Source organism: Panthera onca, chromosome F2 (genome assembly GCF_046562875.1).
Source record: "Panthera onca isolate mPanOnc1 chromosome F2, mPanOnc1 haplotype 2, whole genome shotgun sequence".
Lineage (NCBI taxonomy): Eukaryota > Metazoa > Chordata > Mammalia > Carnivora > Felidae > Panthera > Panthera onca.
In genome coordinates this window covers 34,908,097-34,921,786 of record NC_138356.1, presented here as the reverse complement: position 1 = coordinate 34,921,786, position 13,690 = coordinate 34,908,097, and the positions used below count along the sequence as shown (strand labels likewise).

At 33.0% G+C, this 13,690-nt stretch overlaps 1 protein-coding gene across 5 annotated transcripts in view; it reads right to left on the bottom strand.

Moving 5' to 3' along the window:
• The window catches only part of CNBD1 (cyclic nucleotide binding domain containing 1), a 456,861-nt gene that overhangs the window by 433,515 nt on the left and 9,656 nt on the right, over positions 1–13,690 (bottom strand). For 4 of the 5 annotated variants that reach the window (XR_013553368.2, XM_078441451.2, XM_078441452.2 and 1 more), the window contains exon 2: positions 4,311–4,383. Coding sequence is in view for 3 of the 5 variants with exons in the window: in XM_078441451.2 (XP_078297577.2) it covers positions 4,311–4,383 (73 nt within the window). In the remaining 2 variants the exon portion in view is untranslated. Of the gene's footprint in view, positions 1–4,310; positions 4,384–13,690 lie in introns of those variants that run through there. The other variant, XM_081792288.1, reaches the window with a different exon arrangement.

Sequence of the window (13,690 nt, the reverse complement as noted above, 5' to 3'; positions counted from 1 at the left end):
AATCTCCATAAGTGTAAAAAGTATATAGTTAGTATAACTACATCCATATTTGAGACTAAATGGCTATATATTAGTAATATTAATCACTAATAAATATTAAACTCTATATCTCAGTCACAAAGCTAATTGTCTGATTAACACCATTCTTATACAAATGCACAAATGCATATGCATCATAACTTTGTGTCTTATATTTCCAATTCAGACCTGTTTAAAGGTTTTTGCCTGAAATTACAAGAATTGGTCACATAAGAAAATGCAGTTGCAAACATGTAGCCTCATGTTTGTTTGTTTGTCTGAAACTTAGGAGAACATATATTTCCTTTTAAACCATATTACTCTGTTTATAACCAAGTAAATTTAACTTTAAACAAAAGACCTGACTGATCATAAAGTACTTTGATAAGGAAAACAATCTTCAAAGCATACAGTTCAGGAAGAAAATCGGAATGTCAAACCAACAGTTGCTTTAAAAAAAAGTTTAAAAATTATTAGCTCTCTAGACAATACTAAAAAAATAAATAAATAAAAATTACACACTATAAATATGTACCTATCCTCTTAATCAACACAGGTAGAAAACCCATATATGTATATATTTTTAGGCATGAAGAAGATAGTTATTTCTACTGATCATAAGAGTGTAATTCAGTTCAAAACATTGACCTCTATGACAAATGTCTAGGGGTAGGAAGCAATAAGGTAAATCTCCTGCCCTTATGGAACATATATAGTCTACTAGAGATAAAAAATCCTACATCTAAGAATTTAGATGTTACATCAAAGTGACATCATCCCTCTTTGTTACTAAATTTTCTTTTACTTGTGATAAAAAAAAATTCCAGAATAATATACCAACATACTGTATTTATTCTCAGAGAAGAAATATCAGACAGACACCAAGTGACTGACCACATGCATATGGAGAGCAGCTACCACACACTGGGGCTTGCTTTTTGTACAAAGTTTATAGACACGCAGGCACAAGGTATAAAATCCAGTAACAAGAGCTCTCATATGCCCAGTAGGGGACAGGAGCAGCTTCAACAACTGGGATTGAGTACAGGATAGAGGCACATGGGAAGTGGTGGAGAGTAGCAGCCTCCCCTCCATCTTCCCATCCTGGGCCAAAGGAAGCACAACTATAAGGAAGATATATAAATATAGACAGAGGTAGAGGTAGAGGTAGAAAGAGAGAGAGAGAGAGAGAGAGAGAGAGAGAGAGAGAGAGAGATGTAGCTATATATCTATAATCAAACCCTTGGTAGGTTTCATGTATAAAAATTTCAATCCTTGAGTCATTTAATTCTCAGCCTTTCTTTTTTTATTCTAGGGGAAGAATATTTCATTGGTCATTTTTAACATCTAGCAGATAAAGAATAAATAAATATGAAGGAATACATTTTTCTTATATCACTTCCCAATTTGTTAAAATCAATTAAAAGCTTTGTAATTCTGAAAGAATTCAGTGTATATATTTCTGATAAACTCCATAAAGAAATCTCATTAGGAAAAAGGACCTGAATTGCCATGCCATCATTAATTTTTTGTAATTTATTTTCTTATTCTAAAAAAATATTCATTTTCATATCTATGGTTGTATTTGTAATCCTATATTCTTTTTCTAAACCTAAACCCAAAACATATATACAGGTATGCTAAAACATGCCCTCTCCCAGACCCCTGGTGTGTACCAGTTCCTCAAAAGAAAATATCCAAAAAACTCTGGGGATTTGGTATCTAAGAGAAGGCACAGTAAATGTGGGATTTAATAGAAGGAAGTCAGGCAGGACAACCAGACTGGGCTTAGAGAAGCTTATTGTCTGATGAGAGAATACTACTTAGGAGAGATTATCAAACCTGAAAGATGAAAGCTGATAATATTTATGTAAAATGGATACTTTGGCCGACCTACATCTAGATGATTTACTCTCTTACTATGATCACCCAAAGTGGGGGATGGGGGGTAGGTCTAGAAACATGTTTGGTTTTCTGTTTTTTGTTTTTTATGTCTGGGCTAAAAAAGCAAAAAAGGAAAATGAAAGGAAAGAAAAAAAAAAAAGTTCGGCTCCAAAGCCTTAAATAGCTTTAGGTTTTTATGTGTTAGAAAAGAGATCAGTATATAAGACAAGCTCAACAGTTAAAAACTTGGATGAGCCTTTTTGAATACCAATAATAATTTAAAACATAACATTTATATAGCTTTCACTTTGTGCCAGGCCTTGTTTATGTTACATATATTACTTCATTTAATTGTCCTAATAACTCTGTAAAATAGGTACCATTATTATCTCCATTTTAAAATGAGAAAACTGAGGTAAAGAGAAATTAAGTCACCAATCCAAGGTGGCACAGCCAGTAAGTAGCTGAGCCAGGATTCAAACCAGGTGACCTGACTCTGGAGTACATGCATTTGATTCTTCATCCTGTGCTGAAAGGAACTGAGAGTTAGGAGGAGGCATAAGTGCATGGAGAAAAAAAAAATCATTCTTGGGAGAAATCCGAGGAATATAAAAAAAAAGCATGTCCTCCTCCCTTTCCCTTAAAAAGAAGAAATGGGAAGATCAGTGAAGGTCTCTAAATAATTTGGAATCAAAAATACAAAAAAATAAAGAAACACCAGAAACAACAAGTATTGGTGAGGGTGTGGAGAAAAAATAACTCTCTTGCACTGGTGCAGCCACTCCAGAAAACAGTATGGAATTTCCTCAAAAAGTTAAAAATAGAACTACCCTATAATCCAAGAATTGTACTACTGGGTATTGACCCCAAAATTACAAAACACTAATTCAAACAAATACATGCAACCCTATGTTTATTGCAGCATTATTTACAATGCCCAAACTATGGAAGCAACTCAGGTGTCCATTGATAGACAAATGGATAAAGGAAACATGATATATAAATACAATGGAATAATATTCAGCCATCAAAAAGAATGAAATCTTGCCATCTGCAACAACATAGATGGAGCTAGAGAGTAGAATGCTAAGCGAAATAGATCAGAAAAAGACAAATACAACATGATCTCACTAATATGTGGAATTTAAGAAACAAAACAAATAAGCAAAGGGGAAAAAGGAGAGAGAGAAAAACCTAGAAACAAACTCTTAACTATAGAGAAGAAACTGATGGTTACCAGAGGGGAAGTGGGTGGGAGCATGGGGCAAATAGGTGATGGGGATTAAGGAGTGCACTTATCATAATGAAATTAATTAATTAACAACAGGATGTGACTTAGATTTTTTTTAAGTTTATTTATTTTGAGAGAGAGAGAAACAGAATCCCAAGCAAGCTCAGGGCTGTCAGTGCAGAGTCTGACACAGGGCTCAATCTCGAGAACCTTGATGGGACTCCATCTCAAGAACCTTAAGATCATGACCTGAGCAGAAATCAAGAGTTGGATGCTTAAACAACTGAGCCACCCAGGCATAGATATTTTAAAATAGAGAGATAAAGTCTGTACAGTTGTTGGGGCATTTTCTCAGTAGTCCCATTAAAGCTGAGGCAAGGTCCTCTCTTAGTAAAGTGGGAGAGTGGATGGACACTGACTGATATGTAGAAAATAACTAGTTTTATAATTTCAATAATCCAACTTGGGAAAAGAAATTGACAAGACAATAAATTTTCAAAAACTACATCTTCAGAGATGCCTGGGTGGCTCAGTCAGTTAAGTATATGACTCCTGAACTCAGCTCAGGTCATGATCTCGAAGCTTGTGAGTTTGAGCTTCTACATCGGGCTCTGCACTGATGGTGTGGAACCTGCTTGGGATTCTGTTTCTCCTTCTCTCTGCCTCTCCTTCACTCATGCTGTCTCTCCTTCCCCCTCTCTCTCAAAATAAATAAATAAACATCAATTTTTTTAAATAAATAAAAATAAAAATTATATCATCAAGTATCACATACCTTAGGAATCCTCAGCTTTGAGCCCTAATATTTCCTAGTTCTTTGGCTCCAGTATATTTCAATGAGGCATTTCCTGGGCACTGCTAAAGCACTTATTTCACTCTGGATTTGTGTTTTCAACCATTTAAAGCTTTCTTCCCTTATGACTGTTTTTTAAATACTAAAAAGGGCCCAGGTAAGGATGAATTATGTTTGTTTCATACCCAATTGTTTCCTTAAAATATAGCATATATTCTGCCCCTTCAATCTAAAGAAATAACCTCCAGGTTTTCAAATGTTTTTATCTATGTGGTAAATCAAGTACCTATGAGTCAACATTGGTTTATTACAACACTTTATTCATAAAACAAACATGTTTTTATTCATTTGAATGATAGAAAAAGAAACATATGAATAACTTACCTAGATTGTAGTCCTCTCATATGGCACAATGCATTCAACTGACCATAATCAATGTACTTAAACATTTTCAACTCTGAAAAAAAAAATCAATTAAAAATTTGGGTAATTTTCTATAATCTTAGTAATAAAGATTGTATATAGAGTTTAATTACAAATAGTAAAAGAATTCATCAACCATGGAAGTGAAGTATTATCAGTCTTTGATATATAAGCAGCATTGAATAAGGTGATTAAAACAAGAATGTAATGGTTTTCATTGATGTCAAATCTGGTCTGACATTGTTTGTGTATTTTTCTGGAGTTTATAGGTGTCATATATGTTTCTCCTCTATAAGTAAACCTTTCAGAATCCCCATCCTATACCTTGAGAATGTGAACTGACAATGACATGACAATTCAAAGAGTTTTCCTGAGGTCCCTGTCACTGTCTCTGTCTCTGTCCCTGTGTCTCTCTCTCTCTGGAATACTACTAGTTTTTATTCAGTCCTATGCAGGCCCCCATCTTTGGCTAGCCCCATTTCAGAGCACCTTCCAATATCTGGATTCAGTTTGCAATTTCTTCTGAAGTTAATATGTAAGCAAATCACACAATATCCCTTAAGAGCAGAAAGGTAGTCATAGACAAGAAGCAAGCTAATTGTAATTCTCCTTCAGTGCCAGAAATAACTGACATCCTTCAAAGGACATGAAAAGGAAGATAGAGTATTGAGTGCAATGAGCATCATTAAAATGATGGGCACTCACATCCTACGTCCTCTCCTTTTTCCAGGAGAATGCATGCTGTTAGAAATGCTGCAAAACAGAAAGCAGTAATAAATAAACAACATGCACATTATGTCTTCCCTTAGGGCAAAGGTATTGAGAAAATCAGCAGCTTAATGCATTTCTAAACTTCTTGAAATGTAACTATTAACCACATTCTGATAAGGAAGAAATAGAATTTGACATGTCCAAATTTATCAATTTTAATTTCAAATTACTGAATCATAAAATTTGACAGTTTTGTTTAAGACTTTTGTGATCTAAAATTAACCATCAATAATATATAGCAGTTTCTAAATATGAAATTTAAATAAAAGAAATTTAAACAGAAAACTGGCTGCTATTCATATAAATAAATCATTACTATTTAATAAATTTGAAAATACTAATTACATGATTTAGGTATTTTCTTACCTATATTACTCAGTTAAGCCTTAAGAATCAAAAAAAATCACCTAATTTCACTTTAGCAACATATGGAATACTTATTTTAAATGAGCCAAGTTATAGCTAGATTTTATCAAAACTACTTTTAAGTATATTCATATTTCTGACATAGATTATTAAATAAAATCTTAATTATAGTAGTTTTTAGACTGATAGATTTAAGAAAAGATTTCTATGGGGGCACCTGGGTGGCTCAGTTGGTTAAGCATCTGACTCCTGATTTCAGCTCAGGTCATGATCTGATGGTGGTCATGAGACCAAGGCCACATCGGCTCTCCACTGGGTATGGAGCCTACTTCAGATTCTCTCTCTCTCTGCCCTTCCCCTGCTCTCTCTCTCTCCCTCAATGGAAAAAAAAAAAGATAGAGACTTCTATGAAGTATTAGTTTAGTCCAGTTTAAAAATCGGATCAGAAATAGCCATGGTGACTGGTATAGACAGGAAAAGGGGGTAGTTGCCATAGAGATTTTTTTTTAACGTTTATTTATTTTTGAGACAGAGAGAGACAGAGCATGAATAGGGGAGGGGCAGAGAGAGAGAGGGAGACACAGAATCTGAAACAGGCTCCAGGCTCTCAGCTGTCAGCACAGAACCCGACGCGGGGCTCGAACTCATGGACCATGAGATCATGACCGGAGCCGAAGTCAGACGCTTAACCAACTGAGCCACCCAGGCGCCCCACCATAGAGATTTTTAAAACAGGTCACAAGGGTTGAGAAATTTTGGCTTAAAAGGGGGATTTTTAAAAGTAAATATTTTCATCCTTCAGCTTAAGTACCTTACAAAGAATATCACAGGATGGATATTATAAAACTAAGAAGTGCTAACAAAGAATAGAAAAATGGAGAAATCAACTGGCCTGAGAAAAGCTACAGCACTTGAGGGTAAGGCTTTGCACTAAAGTTGGCACAGCAAGTAAACTCAAAACTACAATAGCCTATATAGTAAGTACTCACAGCCTAGAAGGACACTTCACAATTCATCAAAAAATTTCTTCTTTGCTGATTCTTATTTCCAAGAGGTATTTGTCACAAGGGACTTTACAAAAAGGGTTTTGAACAATATAATGGATCTTGTCTTTGAAGCAGTTTTGTGAAAAAGAAAAGGCCAATAGATTTCAACATGAAATTGTAACTTTGTAAAGACCGAAAGTTGAGCTTTTCAGATGATCAAATTTAATACCAGGATAAAGCCTAAGGAGTTCAGAAGGTACTAGGTTTACATCTGTTTTCCCAGTCTTGTTTTCCCTCATGAATATGTCTTAGTTGGGCTTCTCACAGAAGTAGAGTGGGCTTCACCTTATAATGGGGGTAAAATCATGGATTTTGAGCACAGTTTGTTTGAAAGAAGATTAAAAGCTGATATAAAAGGGTGATTACAAAGTAAATTCTAAGCTAGAAACAAAGAACAAGAAATCCATGACGCAATCAAAAAGCCAATTTTCTTTACTGATATAACGCTCACTATATATTATTGAAATAGAGAAACTAAAATCCAGTGTTTTATCTGAGTGATACATTGGTGATCATTTGTTTTTATGTGTTAATGTCCTTAAGGGGTAGATATGTATTTCCATATTCGTGCAGTATAGTGAGTTATGTAAGCTTATGTGGGGGTTATAAAGATTTGCTAAAAATGGGTCTGGTGAGTGTTAAAATAAAATTAAACCATTTTTCCCCAATAAAGTTTCCCTTAAAAGGTAAATACCCCTTGCAAAAAGCTAAGAAGAAGCAATAAAATAAGTGAAGCCTTAAAAATATGTAAATGCAAAACTACTATATACTAGGAGACTAGACTTATCGGAGTGGCTACTGGGCAACATAAAAGAGATGAACAGCAGAGACAAAGAGAAAATGTGACAATGACCAAGTGGAAATGCCAGAGTATGGCTAGCTAGAAAACAGAAAGCTAGGACTTCTTCAAAAGTACTGGCAGGATACACTCTAATCCAATGATAAGGAGAACTTTGCTTAATGCAATATTCAGAGCACAAAGAAGGTCAGCAGCAATAGCAACAGAAACATTAATGGTAAGAATAAATAAAGGATTCATCAGACACTATAAGCATGATTAATTCTTTCTATACACACTTGGATAAGTGATCCAGTTCTACATTTTTACGTTAGTCTAAATGTGTGTAATAATAGGGAATTAAACATACCTACATTGATGATTAATAGAGTATTTATTTGTTTCCTTTGAACTAATTTTTGTATATAAAACCCATGATATATATGGAATGTAGGGCTGGACAAAGATTCCACATACACTCATTTTTTTTAAGAATTAGATTGTTATGGTGGTAGGATGACAAATGTTAGGTGGCAATCAACACAAAGGCAGTTTGTCTCAGTCACTGAAGAGAAATAGAGGCCAAATCAACTGCATAAGGAATACAGTCAATGATACTGTAATAGAGATGTAAATGGACAGAGGGTAGCTACACTTGTGAACACAGCATAATGTATAAAGTTGTCAAATCACTAAGTTGTACACCTAAGAAATTATAACTAAACAGGCTATGTTAAGGAAGAAGAGAAAGATAACATTATGACAAAATTTCCATTAGAAATAGTAAAAATGACAATATTTAAGAAAATATAATCACAGAACATAAAGGCTAACATTAAAATAGAGGAAAAAAAAGAGAAAGTGATAAATGAATATAGAAAGCAGACACCATATGTGGAAATTTTTCCTGAACAAGAAAACATAAAGAATGGTATAGGGAAAAAAATGTTCCCAGACATAACATAAGAACACTGTTCTCATATATAAGACCTGAATATGAAGAACTAAATACCATGACCCAGAAAGGGAAAGAGAAAACATAATACATGATTTACAAAGATAACAGATATTCTAGATTCTACTGGTTGAATAAATTAATGTAACTATGTTTTGAAGATAAGCTATTATTTTAGCCCCCAGCCAAAACTCAGTTTGACTTTAATCTTCTTCACAGCAAAGTCCTGGCAAACAGTAAGACAAATGAAGGGGGACAGGAAATATAAATGAATATATAAATATATAAATATATAAATATATATAAAGTGAATTTTATTATTATATATTATATTATTTATATTATTTATTATTTTTATATTATTTATAATATATTTTTATATAATAAAATATATAATTATAATTAAATTATATATATTCATTATAATATTATATATTATTATATATAATGAGTTTTATTTTCCAATAAATATAAAAGTAAGAAATAAATATAAGACCTCAAAGAATATAAAGTATCATAATCCCTCTTTGAAAAATACAATGTGATAAACATGCACCTGAAACTTAAATAATATGGACACTATACTAATAAAGGGTAGGTAAATTCTGTAAACCTTAACACAAATAATAGATTCTGCATAGATTCTAATGAAAAGGGTATAAAAAGTAATAGTAATAATTTGGAAATTTCAGCAGAGAAGTGAAAGCATAAAATATATTTGTGCAGACCTCCTCACATAGCAGATAATTACTATTTACAACTTAAAGAATATTTTAAAATAATGGGGCCCTGATAACAATATTTGAAAGTGGGGCTCTGGGACATCTCAGTCAGTTAAGCATCCAACTCTTGGATCAGGTCTTGATCTCACAGTTCACGTGTTCAAGCCTGCATTGGGCTCTGTGTTGACAGCATGGAGTCAGCTTGGGATTCTCTGTCTCCCTCTATCTCTGCCCTTCCCCTACTTGCACACTATCTCTCTCTCTCAAAATAAATTAAACAATAAACGTTAAAAATAATAATAATATTTGAAGGTATGAATGCAACTAGTCAAAGACTTAAAAATTAATATTCTTACTAATCAAATCATGATGTGAAGTGGGAAATTTTTCTCACTTTATACTAGGTTGTGAATATTCATTATCTAACATTGATAAATCAAGAAACAGAGATTTAGGTATGGAATCTATTAAATATTTTTGTGTTCCAAATTATATGGCAGTAAAATTCATAAAGCAAAAATTTCAGGAATAAATGGAGACAAAATAATCTCAATAGTAACTTTCTTTCCTTCTTACCTACAAATGAAGTAAAAAGTAAATTCAAAAGATCTGGGTCTTTGAAGGGAAAAAATAAATGACTGGCTTATCTTAACAAGGAAAATATGTAATAAGTACTCAAGGTCAGCAATGAAATTGGGAATAACTATAAACATCATTATAAAGAAAATCAAGAGTATTTTTTACAGCTATATACCAAAATAATTAAAAAAAAATTACTGATTTTTCAGGAAAATGCGTATTACCTAAATTGACCATAGAAGGGAGAGAAAATTTAAATAATCAGTTGCCTTGAAAGAAATGGAGAATAATCTTATAGCAGTTTTTCTCTGCCATCCCCCTACATGCACACAAATAAAATATAATCATAGATTATTTCTATCAAATCTTTATATAAGAAATAATTCTAGTGCTAGTGAAGTGTTTCAGAACACAGAGAAGAGCTTCCAAATTTCTTTGATGAAACAAGCAAAACACTGATACCCAAATGTGACAATTAGAGCATGAAAAAGAAAACCAGAGACTGATTTCTTTTACAAATAAAAATAATTATTATAGAGGCAGCCAGGTGGCTCAGTTGGTTAAGCCTTGGACTCTAGATGATTTCAGCTCAGATCATATCTCACAATCTGTGATATCGAGCCCCACATTGGGCTCCATGCTGACAGCACAGAGCCTGCTTGGGATTCTCTCTCTCTCCCTCTCTCTCTCTGTCACTCCCCTGATCACACAAACACATAATCTCTGTCTCTCTCAAAATAAATAAGCAGTTTTAAAAAATGAATATTATCAGTATATGGTGCCCAGAAACATACTAACAGAGTATTATCACACAACAAAGTTAGATTTATCCAAGTAATTCAAAGAAATTTCAATGACAAAATATAACCATATAATTTACAAGTCAGAATTTAAAAAATCATAATCTCCACAGATACAGAATAAATATTCAATAAAACTCAGTATTGTTCTTAAATAATTTAATTTTTAAAAAGCTTCTTTTCTTAACTTGATGAATAGATCAAACGAAAAGAAAGAGTCATGTTTAATGTTGGAGCTAGAAGCAATAGCATAAGTTGCTATTATGCTTAATACCATAAGATAAAAATATCCATCAGTACTGCAAATTTTTGGAAGTACAAAACTACACAATTTGATGAAAGAAATACACAAATGATGAAAAGTAAGAAAAAAAGAGAGACAAAATCACTGCTTGCAAAATGTTATAATTATACAGGTAGAAAACAGAATCAAATAGACTGTAAACCCATCAGCATAGTCACTAAAACAGTAAAGAAAGTAAACATTCAAAGAAAATACAGTATATATTCAATACTTCCTTCTTGTCTCTAAACAATTGTGTCTTAAAACAACTGGAATAGTATAAGAAGGTAGGCATCGGGGCGCCTGGGTGGCTTGGTCGGTTAAGCGTCCGACTTCAGCTCAGGTCATGATCTCACGGTCGGTGAGTTCGAGCCCCGCATCGGGCTCTGTGCTGACAGCTCGGAGCCTGGAGCCTGCTTCAGATTCTGTGTCTCCCTCTCTCTCTACCCCTCCCCCACTCATGCTCTGTCTCTCTCTGTCTCAAAAATACATAAACGTTAAAAAAAAAAATTAAAAAAAAAAAAAAAAAAAAAGAAGGTAGGCATCAATGACAGCTGTAAGTGGGAGTTGAAAGGTAGGATGTCGCAACAGCCAAAAACAAGATGTGGAGGGCACCCATGTGTGGGGGTGGGCCTGTGCTGAGTACTGGAGTTCAAGGGGAGTGAGGAGAGCAATATGAAGTGGGAAAGGAAGGGGATCTGTCAGTGCTGAGTGTTAGACCCTTAGTGGGGATTAGATGGCAGTGAATATGGAAGATTATTAGCTACATAAAGGAAACTGATCAAAGGTATTGTTAATAGGAGCAAAGTTTCTTGCTTCAGAGAAGGGAATTACAAGTATAGAAAGCTAGAACATTAGAATGAAGCCTATAGTGTTGCACTGCAATTGGAATAAATTGGTGTAAACTCATGCTTTTCAATAAATTGATATGCAAATAAACATAAATATAAATTTTTATTCCTAGGATCTTTCCTCTAAGAGGACTTGGGAACAATAACACCCTAACATCAATGAACATACATAGCACCCAGATCTTGACTTCTAAATATAGTTCTGCATTAAAATGAACCAGGGCTCGTTGGGAAAATGGCTGATTCTAGGGCTCAGATAGGGAGCAAGAAAATGGTTAGACTAACTTGAAGGTATTTCCAGTGGACTGTGAACAAGATGGACACCAGACTATATAATGATAATAACTCATCAGGAGCCTTTGAACAAACTAGGAAATTATAATTTTACATTTATTTAATATTTTATGAAAACTGGATATTTCCATACTTTCAAAATACCTCTTCACAAAATACTTATTAATTACAAAAGGAAAAAGTAAATTTACTGCAAAGAAGATCTCCATATAACCACCCTAATCAATTGTTTAAAATGAAATCATCCACCCAATAAGATGGAAAGAGAACACAGTATCACTTCTATGACATTTCTACCAAAGATATCCTACTTGAATCTAATCATGAGGAAAGATCAGAGAAACCAAACTGAAGTATATTCTACTAAATAACTGATTTGTAATCTCCCAGCAATGAAAGGCAAGGAAAATGGAGAATGTTCCAGACTAAATACAGAAGACAAGACAATGAAATGCAACATGAGATTTTGAATTGGATCCTTTTACTATAAAAATCATTATCAGAACAATTGGCTAAATTCAAATGGGAGGGGGCTAAGAATTAGATTACAGTAATTTAACTGTGTTAATGTTTTTACTTTGATGGATATATTGTGATTATGTAATAAGTAATTCCTTATTTTTAAAGAAATACATGCTAAAATTTTTAAGGCAAATTGAGTGTCAAATGGCTCTGAAAAAATAAGTTTCGTTATATTAAACTTACAAAATTTCCATAAGATTGCACTTTCAAATTTTTTTAATTTTACTTTTAAAAATTTAATAGCTTTTTCATATGATGACTTTTATACTTAGAAAATATAATGAGGAAAAGACATCATTCATAATAGCAAAGGAAAAGAAGATAAAATGCCAGAAATAAATTTTATTGAATGGCATAAAAAAACATTTGCAAAAATTGGAAGTAGGGATGAACTGAATATTGTAAAAAGTTCTTTTTTTAAATATTTATTTATTTATTTATTTTGAGAGAGAGAGAGAGTGAGAGTAAGGGGAAGGGCAGAAACAGAGCAGAGAGATTCCGAAGAAGGCTCCACGGAGCCCAATGCGGGGCTCAGTCTCACGAACCATGAAATCATGACCTGTCAAGAGCCTGATGCTTAACAAACTGAGCCAATCAGGCACCCCTTACAAGTTCTTAAGTAGGAATATTCAATATCATAAAGACATCAATTCTTCATAAATGAATCTTTAACACATTTCCAAATAAAATACCCACATGTTTATTTGCTGAAAAAGCCCAAATATTTCTAAAGGTCATATAGAAAAACAAACATAAAAGGCTACAAGTCTTTTAAAAAAGAGTAATCAGTGAAGGTTAATCTTACCAGATACTGAAGTATATTATAATGCTTCAGAATTATAACAATTCAATACAAATGCATAAATACATAAGAAATAAGTGGAAAAAGTAAATAATAGTTTCCAGAAATACATCCAGAATGCATATGAAAATTCAGCATATAATAAAAACTGGCATTTCAAATTAGTAAGAAAAAGATAGATTACTCAACAAATAGTGTTAGAATTGATTGGTCATTTGGAAAAACATTAAGTTGTAGCCATACACCACTATTCTAAAGTAAAACTATTGGAAAATAAATTCCAGATGCACCAAATATTTAACAACCTTAATATTAAAAATAAAACTACATAAGTAATAAAAGAAAGCAAGCAAAAATTATTTTTAAATTTTGGCATGAAGAATAGCATTCTAAGAAAGAATCAATAACAGAGGACAAAAACTGTCCAAGCAATCTAAAATATTTGTATAACACAAAAATCATAAACATGAAAAAAATACAAGCTGAGAAAAATACCTGCAAATTACATGCCAAAGGGCTAACTTATTTTATACACAAAGATTTCTTTCAAATAAAAGGAAAAATAAATCTCA